This window comes from Phyllostomus discolor, chromosome 4 (genome assembly GCF_004126475.2).
Source record: "Phyllostomus discolor isolate MPI-MPIP mPhyDis1 chromosome 4, mPhyDis1.pri.v3, whole genome shotgun sequence".
Classification (NCBI taxonomy): Eukaryota; Metazoa; Chordata; class Mammalia; order Chiroptera; family Phyllostomidae; genus Phyllostomus; species Phyllostomus discolor.
The window spans coordinates 199006590-199025916 of record NC_040906.2 but is presented as its reverse complement, the minus strand read 5'-3'; the positions used below and the strand labels follow the sequence as shown (position 1 = coordinate 199025916).

The following is a 19327-nucleotide window of genomic DNA, read 5'->3' as shown; positions in this document are numbered from 1 at the left end:
AATCAATAAATAAAATCTTTTCTTTAAAAAAGGAATGGCTGCATGGGAATCTGTCAGGAAGCAAGGAAAGGGTTAGACCAAAAGGAGCAAAGATATGGGGAGGGGTCGGATACCCCCGGGGGCCCTAGTGGCTCACCACAGACCCTGCGAATTGTATCACCACAGTCCATACAATTAACTTCCACCTTGATGGCAACTCACCACCAAAGCAGGATTTTTATTCTGGGGCTTTAATGTAATATCACAAAGTGCTTTAGAACCAATCTTAAACTTATACTCAACAAGTATTCCAAAAATGACACACAACTGTTTTTGATTTTGATTGTACGTGTGTGTTTCTGTCTTCACTCAAAACAAAACAAAAAAATTCTTCCTACAGTATACCATTAAAGTAAATAATTAATTGTATTTGACAAACTAAATATATTTTAGGCAAAAACCATTAACCCTTTCAGGAGAATAATTAATCCCGAATAATGCTGGAAGGGATCTCAGCATTGAGGCTCAGAGAGGTGACACTCTTTGTCCCCTTCGTGCTACATTTGGGCCACGCCCTGTTCCCTCGCCACCCCCAGACTCAGCCACCACAGCTCTCCTTTTCACAGCGCATGTCAAAAGGCCCCTCAATTACAGTCTGTTTACTATGCACGCAGTCACCTTGGCAATTAAATCTCCAGCTGACATCTCTTGACTCTTCTTGTCTGGACCTAGGCAGTCACGAAGTTGAGCTAGAAATTCCTCATGTTCTCTGCAGCTCTTTGAGACTTGATTCTTGTTCTCCTCATTTTCTTTGAAACACTTTCTATCGGGCAAATAACAAACACGTCAAGTTTTAGCACCACAACAGTCATCAAACAAAGTCCAGAGCTGTAAGCTGTCTGTGGGAAACCACGGCTGGGAACGCAACGTGGTCCCCCAAACACAGAGCTCATTATTGTCATGCAAATCCTGTAAAGAAAGGAGAAGAGTGGAAGCAATTCTAGGCATGGGCACTTTGCAGAAATGTAGGGAAATGTTCATGGCATCTTAGATCCTGTAACAGCGAGGGAGACAGAGTCTGTCTGCTGTCCCCAGCCTTCCGGGATGTGCGCAAGGGGCAGAGAGGCCTCTAGTTCACACACGGCTCCGCACCCCACGGGTCTCTTTCCAGGCCTCTCGGGGAAGCAAGAGAGCTTGAAGCATGAGCGCTGCTACATTGGTGCTAGGAGACCACGCTTATTATATGTTCAATGATCTACAAGGGCTATTTCGGGCATTCTCTAGTTCATGGCCAAGGATAACCGTAATAAAAAAATGCATCCAAAACAAGCGGTGTTCCCGCTCTCCGGAAGAGAGAGGTCCTTCATCACCAGCAAAGGTCACTATTAGTTCTCACACACCGGAGTCTTTAACGCAGAGAGGAAGGGACCAGTCAAGGAAAATCGGTCCATTTACACTCTGCTGCAAATATTTACTGGACTTCGAATCTCTGGTCAGTTTGCTGAGCTAGCACGGCCTGTCTCTCATGCTTTCATTGCTGGACACTAAGAGATCATCAAAAAATAGGCATATTTTAAAGGCAAATTAGAATCATTTCAGTAATTGGGTATCATTTTCAGTACTCGAGATAATACACATGATTATCGCTTTACCTTTTTGCCATGTTGAGTGTTTACTGCATATTCTTGCTTGCTATTCAAAGATTAACAAAGCACGTAATTGCATAGACTCAAAGGCATATCGTATTTCTACTTAGAAAAATGTGTAACAACAAAAGACCAACATCAATATATCTCTAGGTTCTTGTTTTCAGCATGGGAAAGGTAATATTTATTCAGTCTCGCTGACTCATGAAAGGTACACTTAAAGCTATGGCTCTTGTTGATTTCTATGGAAGAGTCTATACACTAACCCTGAGATTCCCATCTTATTTCTCTAGTCCAAGGGTTTCTAACTCTTCCACTTCTATTTGCACTTCACTTTCAGCCAGTAGAGTTCCAGGAGTCTATCCTAAGGACATAATCACGAACAGGTGAAAATATGAATAATTTTTTGAGAGGAACTAATCTAAACAGCCACAGGAAATGGCAGAGAAAACTGGTTAAGTAAATTATGACATTTCGGGCAATGGAATCCCATGGCCATAAAACATGATATAAGGAATGACTTTCTAAAAGAGCGACAATATTATCCAATAAAAATTGATCATTACGTGATGCCATTTATGTACATCTGTCTGAAAATCTGTTCAACAAATGTTAACTACAGCTTTTTGGGAATCGTAAGATTTTGATTTCAACTTTCTCTTTGGAATCTTTCTATATTTTAAAAACTGTTATAATGAGCATACATCATTTGTATTACTCATTTATTTAATAAATAATTATTGGGCACTTACTATGCATCAAGATCTACTAAAGGTGCTAAAGACACAGTAGTCAACAAAACAAACAAATATCCTTGCCATCATGGAGCTTCTGGTCTAGTTGGGAAGACAAACAATAACCAAAATATTAATGTGGATAGAATGTATAGTACCTTGTGAAAGGGCTGGAGAAAAAACCATTAAGCAGCAGTAAGATATATCTGGGGGGGAGTGGGGTAACATTTTAGACCTGGTCACTGGCAAAGCCCTCACCAAGGAGGCGACTTTGGAGTGAAGGCCCAAAGGCAGCACAGAGGCAGCTACGCAATCCCTGGAGGGAAGAGCTGTCTAGGAAGAGGGATCGGCAAGTGCAAGTGTCCTGGGGCAGGACCACACCCGGTGTGCTCCAGGGCCAGAGAAGAAGCCTGAGAGCCGGACTGGGAAGAATAAGGGAGAGAATGGAAGCAACGTGAGGTCAGGATGAGCCTGTGGGATCTTAGAAAACACTGTCCTTACCCTGAGAGAGAACAGGAGTCGTTGGGGGCTCTGAGCAGAGGACTGAGAGAATGTAATCTGTGTCTTAACAGGATCGCTCCGGCTCCACCGAGCACAGGCAGAGGCCAGAAAACCACCTGGGAGGCTGGTGTAACCATCCAGGTGAAAGGTGGTAGTTGCTCGGGTCAGGTTAACGGGAAGGAGGGTGTCCATGGGATGTTGTCAAAAGTTAGACGTTTTGAAGGCAGAGGTAGATGATAGGATTTCCTGAAGGATCAGACATGGAGTGTGAAAGAGAGAGACAAACAATGATGATCCAAGATTTCTGACTCGATCCACTAGCAGAATGAAAAAGTTATCATTAAATGAGATGAGAAAATGTGCAGGAGGATTTTGTGGAAACACCAGGAGCTCAGTGTTGGACACATGAAGTTTGAGATGCCTATTGCACACCCACGTGGAGACGTCCAGTAGGTAGTAAAATATGTGGGTCTTCAAGGAAGCACATACCATGGCACATCATAATCACATTAGTGAAGATTAAAGATAAGGAAAGAATCTTAAAAGCAGCAAGCAAAAAGGAGACAGCTACCTATAAAGGAGTTCCTATTAGACTATCAGCTCATTTCTTAAAATCAGCTAGAGAAAAGGAGACAGTTACCTACAAAGGAGTTCCCATAGGACTGTAAGCTGATTTCTCAAAAGAAATCTTGCAGGCAAGAAGGGGCTGGAAAGAAGTATTGGAAGTCAGGAAAGGCAAGGACCTACATCCAAGATTACTCTACCCAGCAAAGCTATATTTAGAATGGAAGGGCAGATAAAGTGTTTCCCAGATAAGGTTAAGTTAAAGGAGTTCATCATCACCCAGCCCTTATTATATGAAATGTTAAAGGGACTTATCTAAGAAAAAGATAATCAAGAATATGAACAGTAAAATGACAAAAGACTCACAACTATCAACAACCGAGTCTTAAAAAAAAAAAAAAAAAATGAGCTAAGCAAACAACTAGAACAAGAACAGAATAACAGAAATGGAGATCACATGGAGGGTTATCAGAAGGGGAGGGGAGTGAGGGGTGGGGAAAGGGGAAAAAGGTATAGGGAATAAGAAGCATAAATGGTAGGTAGAAAACAGACAGGGGGAAGTTAAGAATAGTATAGGAAATGTAGAAGCCAAAGAGCTTATATGTATGCCCATGGACATGAAGTAGAGTGGGGGAGGGATGTGGCGTGGAGGTGGGGGGCAGGGCAGGGAACAAGGTGGAAGGGAATAAAAGAGGGAAAATGGGACAACTGTAATAGTAGCAATAAAATACATTTTAAAAAATATGTGGGTCATGAATTCTGGGAAGAGATCTAGGCTAGACGGAGAAATGTGGGAGTCACTAGCATTTAGATCATTCTTCAAGTCATGAGACTAGATGAGATCACCAAGAGGGTGGACATAGAAACAAAAGAGATTCTTGGCTGAGCCCCGGGGCACTCCAATGTTTGGAAGTCAAGGAGATAAGAGGGAAAAAGCAAAACAGACCGTGACTACGCAGCTGGAAAGGGAAGGGAGGGGGCAGGCCTGTGCAGGCCCTAGAAGCCGAAGGACAGAGCTTCGGGGAGAAACCAGCTGTGACTGATGCACGGGCAGGTCCAGTGAAACAAAGACAAAATCATTTCATCTGCAACGTGTGGTCACTGGTCAGCTAAGTGAGCAGATTCAGAGGAGCAAATTCAAGAGAGGAGGAGAGAAGTTGGACAGGTGAATATGTACAAACCTTTTAAGGAGTTTTGCTGTAAAGGCAAGGAGAAATAGGACAGGAACTGGAAGTGTTGGATTCTTTTCCAAGATGGAATAAGCCGAATTCATACCAAGTATTTTATTAATAAAGTTATTACATCTAGAATTTCAAAAGTATATTTTAAGAACCACCACCATATTCTGCTATGTATAATGCGCACCCTTATTTTTCCCTCAAAAATTTGGGCAAGAAAGTATGCATTATACTCAGCAAAATTTTGTCTCTGTAATCCCATTTTGCCAGAGCCAAGTGTGGAAAACCTAGATCCGTGAGCGCTCTACATAAACTGGCAATGAAACCCATTGAGGAGTGTTTGGGGTGCTCTAGGCTTCTGGGGTACTTTTATACATAACTTCTGAATCAATGCCTCCTTCTGTGGACTCTCCCACCTCCACCTCTGATCAAACCTCTGCTTAGAGGAAATCTTCCGAATTGTATATACTAGAATTTGCAGCCGCAATCAATAGCACAGAAAATGCTTAGGATGTTGCCATGTTTTCCAAGACTCTTGCTGCCATTTAGAAATGAACTTGGGAAAAAATTTCAAGACTCCACACATATCTGAGGTCAATAATTTTTTTTTTTCAAATCAAGTGTCAATGAAAATTCCAGAACCTCTAAAGGCGCATCCTGCTACCAGTTGCTGGTATTTTAACAAGGACTCAACTAAGAAATATACTGAAACACCCTTACTGTAATTTCTCATCTAGTTCTACAACCTTCTTCTTTAACTCCTGGTTCTCCTTGACGGCGGCGTGGGCTGTGGTCTCTGTCCTGACTTTAGACGCGGAGAGCACGGCTAATTCTTCCTCCAGCTCCTGAACTCTGTCTCTCAAAGAGGCGAGGAGAGAAGCCTTTCTGGCATTGTTCTCTTTGCACTTCTCCATTTCAGCTTTCAGTCCTTGACAGGAAACTTCTTTAGAAAGCATTTCGGATTGGAGTTCTTGAAGCTAACATGGAAAAGAAATAAAAAAGACAAAAAAAGATTTCAGCGGCATAAGTTTGAAGTACCTTCAAGGAACCCCAAAACGTAATTTCAAATTTCACTCTTTAATTCATGACTTAATAATGCACTTTTTTTTTTCCCTTCATACTTGTAGCTGTATTACCAGATGGGAAATTATGCCCCAAATAATGGACTTCGTGTTCTGTTTTGTTCTGATTTTTTTTCCCCAAAACCAATTGAGCAATGTCTTGTGGTAATTTAGTCTCACTCAAGAGACATTTGTGGTGTTGTATTTTGCAAAAGGCAATAAAATGTTTCGCAACAGCAACCCATTTTCTAAATCCGTATATTGCTGCTATCGCTGCTGAAATGAAACAAAGAACCTACAAACTATTTGTAATTTCATGGCCACAACTGTTTCCTAAGTAAATATAGGCTATTCAATCTATCACTATGTTTCTCCCTCATGTCTTCTGAACCTTCATTGTGGGTGATAAAGAAAAATAATACTCAGATTGCTCTGGAAAATATGGGAGAAAAGGAAAGTCATTATAGGATGAATACAAAGGAAACATTTTAACTTTTATGAATTCTGCAGCATCAAAATTGCTGAATGATGTATGTGCCCTATTAAGAGATCAAGTCCACCCTGTAAGAAACCTTAGTGAACACATGTACTTCTTTGGAACTGTGAGCATGCATCATACATTTATTCTATCTGTCTGTCTCCCACACACTATCAACTCGTCTTTCTTTCAGTGAGGTCCCGGAAGCCCTAGAAACCGACAATTACCCACAGATAAGCCTAGACCCCACAGGTCGCCGGGCTGAGAGCAGAATGGGTCTGAAGAGACTCCGTCAGAACTTCCACAATAGACTCCAGCCCAGGGGGCAGATGGATTCCAGGCATCTTCCTAGAATTTCCCCCAGCCAATCGGAACTACCACAACAATTCCATCCTATGAGCCCCAAACTGTAAGCAATCCACGGTAAAGGAACATATTCCGAGAGATGCTCAAAGTCCTCCAAAGCCCAGGCAGCTTGGACCCAACGTACTCAGGTGCCCCCAGGTCTCTCAAGGCTGTGGAACTTCTCTGAAATCTAGAATCCAGCCCACATCGCCTCTCTGTGCAGCGTGGCAAGTGCACACACTTTCAGGAATTCTCCACCACCAGGAGGAAGGCACACAGTAAGAAAGTAAGTATAAACTGTGCAGAGGTCTAAATCCGTGTTCTGTTTGTAACCGCTTCTGGGTTCTACTTTACAAGAAGCTAAAATGTTTCCCTTCTGAGTTATGAAGATACACAGCCTTACCTCAGACTGAGCGCATTCAAACTTGACCAGAGTTGCTGCAAGTTCACCGCGGGCGTTTTCTGCCACATTCCGATAGTGGTTTAATTGCTCCCGAGTGACCGGGGCTTCCAAGAGATGATCATACATTTCCTGATAGGGTTCCCCAAAAGACAAAATACAAAGAAGAGTGAAAACAATCTTCTCTGTGCAGCTGGGCAGAGCCAGATTAAATACAGACGTGTTCTTTGTAGCCCGGACGTGTTGAAAACACCCCCCAGAGAAGTGTTTCTGTTCAGATCACTTCATTCTCATTCTCAAAACGCTAAGGGAGGCAGGATGCAGCCCAGAATCAACGATGGACTCCCCCAGGACGGCATTTAAGAGCTGGCCTTTGCCAGTGTTGAGGTTTTCTTCCCCTCCACCCCCCACTCAAATGCTATGACCAGAACCTTTAGTCAACAAGGGGCAGTCAGAAGAGACACAATGGGACATCTCGAGGAACTAGGGGGTTGCTTCCTTCGTAACTACTTGCTACGCCACGTATTCCCAACCCCACAGCCTTTCTCCGGGTCCTGAGGGCCCGAGTGAGCGCCTGAGACCAGAGACGTGCTGGTGCCTGAAGCGTCCTTGCCCCAACACCCCCAAGAAGGGGACAGCCCTCCGCTCTACCCATGGCCGCCCATGCAGAAATGTGGATCCCAGCCTGGCTAAACGATTCCCATTTTTTTTTTCAAGACAAGTGATATATTCAGACTCTTTGAAATAAAAATTCCCAGTTTCTGCAGCTTGGCAACTGAAAAAGAAACACCGTTTGACCCAAATAAACACATCTGCAGAGCAGATTTGCAGGGTTTGGCCTGTGGGTCGCAGCCTCCAACCTCGGGCTCTGTTTGTGTCTTAACACCATAACACCTCTTCCTTCAGCTCGAACACGTATTTACACCCACCTCTATGGAGTTCCCAGGGCCTGTGGTCTTTGAGAACGGCATATAAGAAAGCCACTCATTTTTGAAGGAGTAGGGAAAGGGTCCATTACAGGAAGGTTTCCTGGAATTATCTCAGTGGCCTCCAGGGACACGCCAGTAAAACCTGCTTAGGGACTGCCCAGCCACTCAACTGCCAACGACTACTGTTTGGAAATACTCACGAAGGCAAAAGTCATTCTAAAGCCCTTAACTTTTCAGCAAGCGTCGTCATGGCTAGAGTGTTTCAGTCCACAAAACGCCAAACAAAACGTTCAGTGCACTTAGCAAATAGCCAGTGTTTGCCAATCGTAACATATCCAAGCAGATGGTAGGGAAGTACTCCTGGGGAGCCAGGATAAAACCTTTAACTGCACCTAAGAAGAGAACCACACATCCTGGTCACCCTCACTTGGCATTCAAAAGGGGCTTCTCCACCCTGACCACAGGAGCAATATTTTCTGAAATCTGCCATGTGTGAGGACCTAGGTCACTTATGAGAGTTTGGGTCTATAGTTATGTTTGGCATACAATTTACAAAAATTCGTTAAGAAAATAAGTGCTTACCCTGGCTAGTGTAGCTCAGTGGATTGAGCACAAGCTGCGAACCAAAGTGTCGCAAGTTCGATTCCCAGTCAGGGTACACGCATGGGTTGCAGGCCATGACCCCCAGCAACCACACATTGATGTTTCTCTCTCTCTCTCTCTCTCTCTCCCTCTCTCTCTCTCTCTCTCTCTCTCTTTCTCCCTCCTTTCCCTCTCTAAAAATAAATAAATAAAATATTTTTTAAAAAGAAAACAAATTCTTGAATAGCTATGATTATTCCTTCCAATGACTAACATCATTTTTTCGGTGATGATGTACTCCCACCATAATTTTGCGCCTCTTTCTTACGAAACCAGATTGTGTCCACTGGACATAATATTCAGAGACACAGAAGACAGTTTGGATACAGCCCTTCCTTTCAGGAGGTTACAGTCGGATGCAGAACACTACTAGAAGCGTGAACATCTTCAAACGTCCATTGGTGAAATAAACTGGACATTACGATGTCATTATCTCTGACATCGGAACAGAGACTAGATTACCGAGTTTCGAAGACTGTTTCTAGCTAGGTCCATGTCACAGACTGGAGATGACTTATCAGTAAATATTTAATGAAAGCCTCCTCTGGGTCAGGCACTGAGTTTACAGTCTAATAAGAAAACCATCATTCAACAGAAAACCACATTAATGACTGCATAATTGCAAACTGAAATGAATACAAGTGAAACCAGAGAAGTTGGCGTTTGTGCTGCGTGTCACTACCAGACCAATAAGTAAAGATAAGGATCGAATCTTTATGGGTGCTTTATTCAGATGCCGGCAATCTGAAAAGGTTGTGGGTTCTGTGCCCTCAAAAATCCTCGTAAACATCTCATCTCAAACCGACCTTTTTATAAGGAGAAGAAAGGGTAGGTAAGGAGTTTGGGAAAAAGGTGAATTGGATAAGAGTTGCTGCAATCTATTTTCAGAATACTCCTGTATCTGTGGATCAACAACTCTTTTTATCTGCACATTACAGACCTTCCCTCCCTGAAACACAAAGGCTCAGACACCATCTCCAGACCCCCACCCCCGGGGGCACGAAGGCGAAATTGCCTGTTGACTCCCAGAGTCCAGCATTCCAGCTCCTGAAATAACAGCCTTCCACACGCATGGATCACTTAGGCCTACCAACTATGACTGAAGCTGAGACCTTTGACTCTTGAGTTCCCCTGTCACTCAAGAAACGAAAGATTACTCTAAAGAAGTGATGATTACATAGGAATTAAAAAGAAAAACAAAGTTACTGAGGCAGGAACCAGGCACATTGTTCAAACAGGAACAAGTTCAAGCAGGGCCCTGTGGCAGGGGATAGCCTATGCCATCCAGGGTCCGAGAGAAGGCAGCGAGGCTGAAGGACAGACACAGAGGAAGGACGAGGAGGGGAAGGAGGAAGAGGACAGTCAGAGTTCATCTGTGCATTTCAGGACGTGGTAGGGCTTCTCTTTCGGAACATCCCGGCTACCCTTTCTTGTGCATTTTACCACGAGAATGTCAGGACCCACTTATCAAAGGCCAAAAGAAAATCCTGTTGGTATTTTTATCGGAATTGTGTTAACTTTATAAATACATTTAAGGGAAATTGACATCTTTTACATGTTCAGTCTTCCAACTAAAATCATCTTGTTCCCATTAGTTCGGAAATTATGTGTCCCCTTAGCTAGGATGGTTAATTTCATGCTCATGCCTGACTGAGTCACGAGTTACCCAGATCCTTGTGACGGAGGCTGGGTGTGTCTGTGCGGGTGTTTCTGGATGAGATGAGTGCTGGAGTTGGTTGACTGAGTAAAACAGACTGCCCTTCCCAGCAGGGGTGGGCTTCATCCAATCCACGAAGGTCTGGACGGAACAAAAAGGATGAGAAGCTGGGGCATCAGTTTCTCCCTGACTCAGACACACACTCAGGGCGGAACTTAAAAATAGTCAGCTCTCCTGGGTCTCCGGCTTGCCAACTGCGGATCCTGGGACTTCCCAGCCTCCATTAGTGCGTGAGCCAATCCCTCATCAAAAATCTCTTTGTGTAGAGATGTATGAAAGCTGAGAGAATACAGGAGTGTATTCATTTACAGGAAAGCTTTTGTTATCATAGATCCTTATGGAGTGTTCTTGATGGTTGTCTTCCAGATAAACTTTAATTGGGTTTGGACTTCTTCTCTGACCTGGGTGAAGAGCTCTGTTGCGGTGAAGGCCCTCCGTGTCCTGGGTTCGCTATGGATTTGTACACGACTGCACGGAGCTCAGGGAATACTGTCTGCATCCAGGGATGGTATTCACCGGTACACACCAGGGTGGCTGACCACTGTCCGTGCAGAACCGCAGCCTTTCAGGCTGGAAAGTGCCCTTGCTGTACCAGGCATTGTGTATTTTCACCATCGTGCTTGCTCTGTAATCTCTCCTTCAGGGAATTTATTGAGGTCTCCATGAATGCTCCATTTTATGACTGTCCCAGGGGCACTTAAATGGAAGGTGTATCCTCTGTATTCAGGGCTTGGAGTTCAGTATGTATCAATGAGTTCCACCTTATTCAGTATTTTAATTAGGCACCTTCTAGAATTGACTGTCATTTTACTCTAGCATGAGCTGAGCAGTGAGTTAAAGTCTCCTATTACTGCTACAATTCTCTATCTCCATATAGCGCTTGTATTCTTGCCTTATGAATGCTGGTACCATTTTACTTGGCACAGATTCAGAATGAACTTTTTAATATAAATTCTGCAGATTTTTGTTTTATTTATTTTGTTTCTTTGTTTGTTTGTTTGTTTGTTTGTTTGTTTTTAGAGAGAGAAGAAGGAATGGAGAAAGAGAGGGAAAGAAACATCAGTGTGTGGTTGCCCCTCATGCACCCCCTACTGGGGACCTGGCCCACAACCTAGGCATGTGTCCTGCCTGGGAATCAAACCGGGGACCTCGTAGTTCTTAGGTCGGCACTAAATCCACTGAACCACACCAGCCAAGGCACAGATTCAGAACTTTCATAACTTCATTATGAATTGTACCACACAGCATCAGAATGTGCCGCTATTTGTCTCATTTAATCCTTTCTGCTTGAAGTTCAACCTTTTCACATATTGAGATCATGATCCCTGGTTTCTTTTGTTTGCATCTGGCTACATATCCCTTTGTTCCATCTTTTTTATTTTCAACCTTTTTGTATCAATTTGTTTCAGAAGTCTCATATATATAAATAAAGTTGGGTTTTGCTTGTGATCCATTCTAAAATTCTGTTCCCCTTATTGGATAACTTTACTACAATTATAGCTGTTAATATCACAATCTTTCTCTTAGTTCTGCTGCATTGTTTTATGTTATGCTTCTTTATCACTCTTTCACAATCTTTCACTATGGTGTTTGTTTGCTTTCCTATATTTTGTGTGTTTCACCTGGTAATTAGGAAGGTTTGTATTTTTGTTCTAGTTTCAGGCTTATAACTATAACTTATTTTTTTTAGATTTTATTTATTTTTAGAGAGAGGGGAAGGGAAGAAAGAGAGGGAAAGAAACACCAATGTGTGGTTGCCTCTTACGTGCCCCCCAGTGGGGACCTGGCCCACAACCCAGGCATGTGCCCTGACTGGGAATCAAACCAGGGACCCTTTGGTTTGTAGGCCGGTGCTCAATCCACTGGCCACACCAGCCAGGGCTATAACTATAACTTTAAATAATACCTTTTAGATGCTTTGCATCCCGCTATTTAGATTATATCTATTAATTTGCTACAATAGTTTATCTCCTCTCCCTTACTTCCTTCCTTAATAGTTTATCCCTCCCTTCCAATTTCTAATTTCAAGTCTTTATGTTATAATTCTAAATACTTCTCTTGCAACTGTAGCTCCAAGTTATTAGACGAGAGAAATCAAAATGCTTACACTGCTGCTCACCTTTCTTCCTCTCTCATGCTGCTGGTAGTTTCCAGAAGACTCTGACAGACATGGCTTAATCTCTTTCACATGTATTCCAGTTCGTCCTTTTCTGCCTATTCCGTTCTAATTCTTTATTGCCATGTCATTTTTTTCTTCTCATTCCTTCTCGATGCCTGCCTATCTCCCCGTGTACCTGACAATCTTGCTGTTGTTTCTGTGGTAGTTTCGCTATTTTTGTCTATTCTGAGCTCTGCCAGACCACATTTCATCTCCTCTTTCCTCCTTGCCATATCCTTTTGAGGTCCTCGTTCTCTGCTTTCTGAACATGCTTCAGATAAGTATCGGCTTCGTCCAATTGTTTATTTATGATGAAATGTTTGGTCACAATTTTTCTTGCATCATAGCAACAGTTTCTGATAGATACTCTTCATCTATCATATTTTCCCTATTCCTTACCCCCACCACACCCCTTTCTTGTGGATGTTATTGCTACTGCTGTGGTAGTCTCAGATAATTCCTGTGCTGTTTCCTCTTAGATTGCTGAGTAGGGGGTGGGTGTCTGCTACACTGGTTGTGGAAGAGGTGTGTGTGCACGTAGGCGTGACAGAGTAGAGTCATTCCTGTTCCAGCCAAGCAGGAGTTTCCCTGAGACACGGCACTCTGTGCACAACTTTACCTGACCTCTGCGTCGTTCCAGCCCATGGAGCGGAGCAACTGGAGGCTTGGGCACAAGGCAGACCTCCCGCGAGCCCATGCCCCAGAGCTTCCTACAGATCTGGCTTGCCGTGTGCTTTTTACTTCGCCCTCCTCCCTCTCCTGCCTTTTGGGAACCCAGGGAGGTACAGAGAAGCTCCCTCTGCCAGCCCACACACCTCCGTCTTCTCTCGCAAACATGTAATTTCCGTTGGACTTCTCTGAGTCAGCCTCTGTCTTTGGGAAGCGAGCCTTCCCAGTTCCTTCTACTCTGTGGCGGCGGAGCCTCCTGCCGCACTCAGCCTGCACGGCTCCGGGAAGACCTTCTGCTCTGTGATTTGGGGTGGCAGCCATCTTTCGGTCACGTCAAAAAATGAAGTTTGTGCCCTGGCTGGCGTAGCTCAGTGGACTGAACTCGGGCTGCGAACCAGTGTCGCAGGTTCGATTCCCAGTCAGGGCACATGATGGGTCGCAGGCCACGGCCCCCAACAACCGCACATTGATCTCTCTCTCTCTCTCTCTCTCTCTCTCTCTCTCTCTCTCTCCCCCTCCATTCCCTCTCTAAAAAAATAAATAGATAAAATCCTTTTAAAAATGAAGTTTATTTCTCATTTTCTTTGTTGCTTGTGGCTAGTTTCCAGGGATAGAAAGGAGAAGTGCTAACTGTATGTTACTATTTTTAAACTACAAGTGTCTTGATTTTTCTTTTTAACTAGATGGCTCTTTGGTGGCCCAGAGGCATTTTTTTAAAATGTCCTTTAAAAATATTCCCATTTTGAAAAATATGTAACTAAAAGAATGTGCTACTCAGCAGGAAGTTAACGGGAAGATCAGTGTGGCCCCCGAACAGTCCACAGTGTCCAGTCCTCAGAGGAACTAGTGCGTGGAAAAAGACGCGCCAGAAAGAGCAGGGGAAGAAGCTATCGGTCCGTACACAGTGCAGCCGATCACTGAAGGAAAAGGGAAGAAAGGTTGGAGTTGCATTACCCATTACAAGCCAGAGTAAATTTAAGATAGATTTAAAATATGGAATATTAAAAATGCAGTCATAAAAAGTACTCGAAATTCATATTTATCTTGTGATGACAGGATTGTCTAAGCACAGAAGCAATAGAAGAACATCAAAAAATCACAGATGACAACAATATTTAAAACTTCTATGCATTAAAAATGTGTGAAAAGAATTTAAAGTGAAACAGCCAACTGGAAAAATATTTCAAAAGTAATATAATCAAGACTTTAATACACATAGCCCTGGCTGGTGTAGCTCAGTGGATTGAGCGCGGGCTGGGAACCAAAGTGTCCCAGGTTCGATTCCCAGCCAGGGTACATTCCTGGGTTGCAGGCCATAACCCCCAGCAACCGCACATTGATGTTTCTCTCTCTCTTTCTCTCTCTCTCTCTCTGCCCCCTCCCTTCCCTCCCTAAAAAAAAAAAAAAAAAAAAAAAAAAAAAAAAAACTTTAATACACAAAGAATCTACTCAAACCAATAAGAAACCAATGTCTTAAAAGAAAAATCATGGAGAAAAAACTAATAATTATCGGAAGTACTACCAATGGCTAATAAGGGGAAAAGTATCCCACCTCACTGGTCATCAATTACATACAAATTATAATATCTGATCTTAAAACTTAGCAACATTTGAAATATACTTAATAGTCGAGTGCAATATATGAAGAGAGAGTTGCATGAGAAAGAGAGAAATGCCAGCACACTGCTCATGGAAACAGAAAATGGCACAAAATCTCCAGAAAGGGATTTGGCAGTATGCAATAGATTTTAAAAGTGAACACTGTATCAGACAGAGATTAGAACCTAGAATGTTTTTAAATACCTACAATTGGTAAGAAAAATCACAAACAACCCAATAAAAATGGATGGACGGATGGATGGATGGATGGACAGATGGAATTCCCATTAAAATAAATAGGAATGAGCCCTGCCTGGCGTAGCTCAGTGGATTGAGCTCGGGCTGCAAACCAAAGTGCCGCAGGTTCGATTCCCAGTCAGGGTACATGCCTGGGTTGCAGGCCATGGCCCCCAGCAACTGCACATTGATGTTTCTCTCTCTCTCCCACTCCCTTCCCTCTCTAAAAATAAATAAATAAAATATTTAAAAAATAAAGAAAGAAATAGAAATGGCCAACAGCACATGAAAAGATGTTCAGTCTCCACAATAATCAGGAGAATATGAATTAAAACAAAGACACACCATTTTTGGTGATACATCCATTTGGGGAAAAAATGAAAGGCTTTATAAGATTAGGTGTTAGCAAAGTATAAAGAAAAAGTTGTTTTCCTATGTAGCTGCCAGGCATATAAAATGGTTATACCCTTTGGACGCCCTACCAATTCAGCTATAGCTATTAACATTTTTAATGTTAATACTGACTGACCAATCTACTCCCCAGTTAACTCCCTTTGAAGAATATTCACACATGTGCATGAAGACATGGATAAGGGTATTCATCATATTATTAATTCCAATGGCATAAAAGGGAGAAGGGTTGAAACAATATAAATTCCTGTGACAGGGAAATTACTAAACAGAGACATTTTCTCTTTTTTTAATATATTTTTAAAGATTTTATTTATTTATTTTTAGAGAGGGAAGGGAGGGAGATAGAGAGAGAGAGAGAAAAACATCAATGTGCGGTTGCTGGGGGCCGTGGCCTGCAACCTAGGCATGTGCCCTGACTGGGAAATGAACCTGCGATGCTTTGGTTCACAGCCTGCGCTCAATCCACTGAGCTACACCAGCCAGGCCCAGAGGCATTTTCATATTATGAGACAGATCTGTATGTTTGGACACAGTAACATCTCCAAGATAAGAAAGTATAGATATAGATAGAAAGTATAGATACAGTCTGACACTCTTTTTCATAAAACACACAAAAGGAAAAGTACTATGCCTTTTATACAAATATTTTTAGAGGGGATAAAAGTAAAAGATGAAAGAACACACATTTTTTTAAAGATTTTATTTATTTCTTTTTAGACAGAGGGGAAGGGAGGGAGAAAGAAAGGAAGAAAAACACCAATGTGTGGTTGCCTCTCATGCACCCCTTACTGGGGACCCAGCCCACAACCCAGGCATGTGCCCTGACTGGGAATTGAACCAGCAACACTTTGTTTCACAGGCCGGTACTCAATCCACTGAGCCACACCAGCCAGGGCACACACCACTTTAATAACAGTACTTACCGCTGGGTCTGACAGTAGAATTGGAACTGGGGTGTGGAGGGAGGGACAATGGTTTGCTTTTTTCAAGAAGTATATATGTATGCATTATTTGTATAATTAAATATCATTTAAAGATAAGACAAATACTGGAAAGAAAATGTTAACTGTGGCTATCTTTTAATTATAGGCGTAGATTTTGTTTTCTTATTAGGTGTTTCTATATTTTCTAAATTCTTTACAATGGCCATGTATTACTTTCAGAATCAGGATGAACATTATCCCTTTGAATTATAAAAAGCAGCAAGAACAAGAGTAGACAAACATGATAAACTCTGATTATGCAGTGTCTTTAGGAAGCAGGTGAGGACAAAGAAACAACTCGGGTAGCACAGAAGACACAAAGGTGTGTGGTGTGTGAGGGCGGCCATATCAGCGGTTCCGCTTTCTCAATTAAGCTCTCCTGGAGTTTGTAAAATTTTTTGAAAATCCTCCAACTTCTTCTGTAAGTATTAAACAATCCTCACTTTTTAAAAAACACTAATTTTACCCTATCAAAAATGACAAGATAAAAAAAAATCATCCATTTGTCCTTACGTGAGGATAATCTAAGTTATTATTAGGTACCTTTCAGCTAACCCATGAAGCAATTTCATGTTAATTTTAGAAAGCTGGCTGCACATGATTTGATTCTGTTACTGATATTATTATGATAATGATTGAAATTGCCTCGCAGGGTGGCTCACGGCCTTTTCAGAATAAAGGACGGTTCCAAAGCTCAACGGCATAAAGAAGATATGAGCGTGCTCATAATGTCCCACACAATGCGCCCAATTATCTGACCCAGGAACAATGTCTTGGGGCCAGCCTTGCTAGTATGGTATTTAGTTGTCATATTATCCCCGAGACATAAAAATGAGAAGAAATGACTGCCTACCCCTGACACACAAAACCTCCTACGTCCATTCCTATCTTCCTGTCCTGCACACGCTCTCCCTTTGTTCCAGCCTTTTTCCACACTGCAGCGCACAATTGTGTGACTGAGGCTCTTTCACTGTGGAATGTGTCTCTTCCTTCTCCCCCTCCTCCTCTTCCTCCTCTTTCCTTCTCCCTCTCCCTCTCTTTCCCTCCCTCTTCAGGGTTCCTGGCTGCCCCAGTAAGCAATCCCTTCCAAGACCCTCATCCCTAGTCTCCAATGTCTACTACCAAGCAAAGTTTCTTGCCTAAGTTGCAGTAAACAAATCCAGTCTTGAAAACTGTGTTTCTCCAACCGCACCCTTGCTCCAGCCCAGTTTTGACCCGTCGCCAGTCCTTCTCCCTACTCTGGAGGACCTCCCGGGCTCTCTGCTTTTTTTCTTACACCTGCACTTGGTTTCGGGGCTCCCCTGTGCCTGCAGGGAACAGGGTGACGGGTGTGGGTCCAGGGGATACATCTAACAGTCTATATCTTAGCCGTGGTGGGGAAGAAGACATTTCTGCATAAAATCAAGTTTTGTGGAAAAGCCGGTCTATTATTTTTACATTATTTTCCCATCTCTTTTGCCTTTGGTATCACTCTTACTCAAAAACCCTTCTGATTCAATATCTCTATTGGGAAAAAAAATAGCACTCCAAAATATTCTTAATACAATTGCTCTACTAGAAAAAAATTAAGTCTTCTTTTCACTGGGTGGAAAGGGGCTGCAGTTTGAAGAACTTAGATGCCACACCTTTTGGGAGTTTTCAAGAACTAATGCAGATACATATCACAACGAATATTTACTGGACTGGGAACTATTCCCGTCCACCCTTCACAGCACCCCTATGAGTAGAGGCTGTTCTTATGAAAATAAAAATGAGGCAGTGTAGGCCAAACAAGGAAATTCTATTACCAAGTATCAAACAACCGGCACGGAGTCTGAAAGCAGTGATTGCTTTTCTGTGCTGTAAACTTTTTTTAAATTTCTAATTTCATTTAATCTTTATTGTATTTTTATGTGCTGTATAATTTTAAAAAAATAAGTTTTACGTATGTTTAATGAATGGATAGGAACGATATCCCTGTCACTGCCGGACACTTGGGCATGTACTGTGTAACCCGCAATTCCACTCCTAATTCCACACCAATGTCCATGGTTTCTAGCGTCCGTAGGCTGGTCAGATACGGTGTACCCACATAGTCCCACCCATAAGAGGGGACTCTGGAAAGCAGGTAAAAGAACTGAATGATTTGGAGCAACATGGGTCGATCTCATAAACATACTATTTTTAAAATAAAGTAAATTATTTTTTAATTACATGTTACTGATTACGCTATTACAGTTGTCCTGATTTTGACAGGGGGGCCTTTGCCCCCCTCCACCCAGCACCCTCCACTCCCTCAGGCAGTCCCCCCACCATCATTTATGTCCATGGGTCATGCATGCCTATAAGTTCTTTGGCTGCTCCATTTCCTGGCTATTCTGTAACTACCTATTTGTACTTCTTAAGCTCCTCCCCACTCCCATCTGACAACCATTTGGTGACTAAGTTCTTTTCTCTTGCTGCTTTTAAGTCTCTCTTTACGGTACAATACCATTTTTATTCTTAAAATAATTGTTAAACAAATAATATATTTCCTATAGGCCTAAGTATGAACATAAAAAGTATTTTTAATGGTCTGAAGGATGCCCACCAAAATTCATGATCTCTGAAGTGACTAATTTTAATATTAAAATTAATTTCTTAATTAATTAAGCAAAAGACAACTAAAAGCATGTTTGAAGCGTCCAGTTTACTAGGTTCTCAATTTTCACATCCTAATCTTCAGTCTTAAGAAACTGAATTCTCCTGGCTGGCGTAGCTCAGTGGATTGAGCTCGGGCTGCAAACCAAAGTGTCGCAGGTTCGATTCCCAGTCAGGGCACATGCCTGGGTTGCAGGCCACAGCCCCTCGCAACTGCACATTGACATCTCTCTCTCTCTCTCTCCCTCTCCCTCTCTCTCTCTCTCTCTCTCTCCCCCCCCTTCCCTCTCTAAAAATAAATAAATAAAATCTTAAAAAAAAAAGAAAAAGAAAGAAACTGAATTCTATGTTTGTGAATTCTGCCCTGGCTGCAGAGGCCACAGGAAACCCTGGACTTGAACCTCAGCATCACGAAGAAGGCAGAGGGAGAAGGAATCACTGAGTTCCCAGCAATACTAGGAATGTGTTTGTTGT

General features: G+C 42.5%; 1 protein-coding gene across 2 annotated transcripts in view; it reads right to left on the bottom strand.

Moving 5' to 3' along the window:
* CCDC170 (coiled-coil domain containing 170) overlaps positions 1-19327 on the bottom strand; it is an 86348-nt gene that overhangs the window by 45388 nt on the left and 21633 nt on the right. For both annotated transcript variants that reach the window (XM_028510850.2, XM_036024902.1), the window contains exons 2-4: positions 6890-7018; positions 5323-5579; positions 658-802 (exon numbers count right to left, since the gene is read on the bottom strand). In XM_028510850.2, the coding sequence (XP_028366651.2) occupies positions 658-802; positions 5323-5579; positions 6890-7015 (528 nt within the window). In that variant the 5' untranslated portion in view covers positions 7016-7018. The remainder of the gene's footprint in view (positions 1-657; positions 803-5322; positions 5580-6889; positions 7019-19327) is intronic.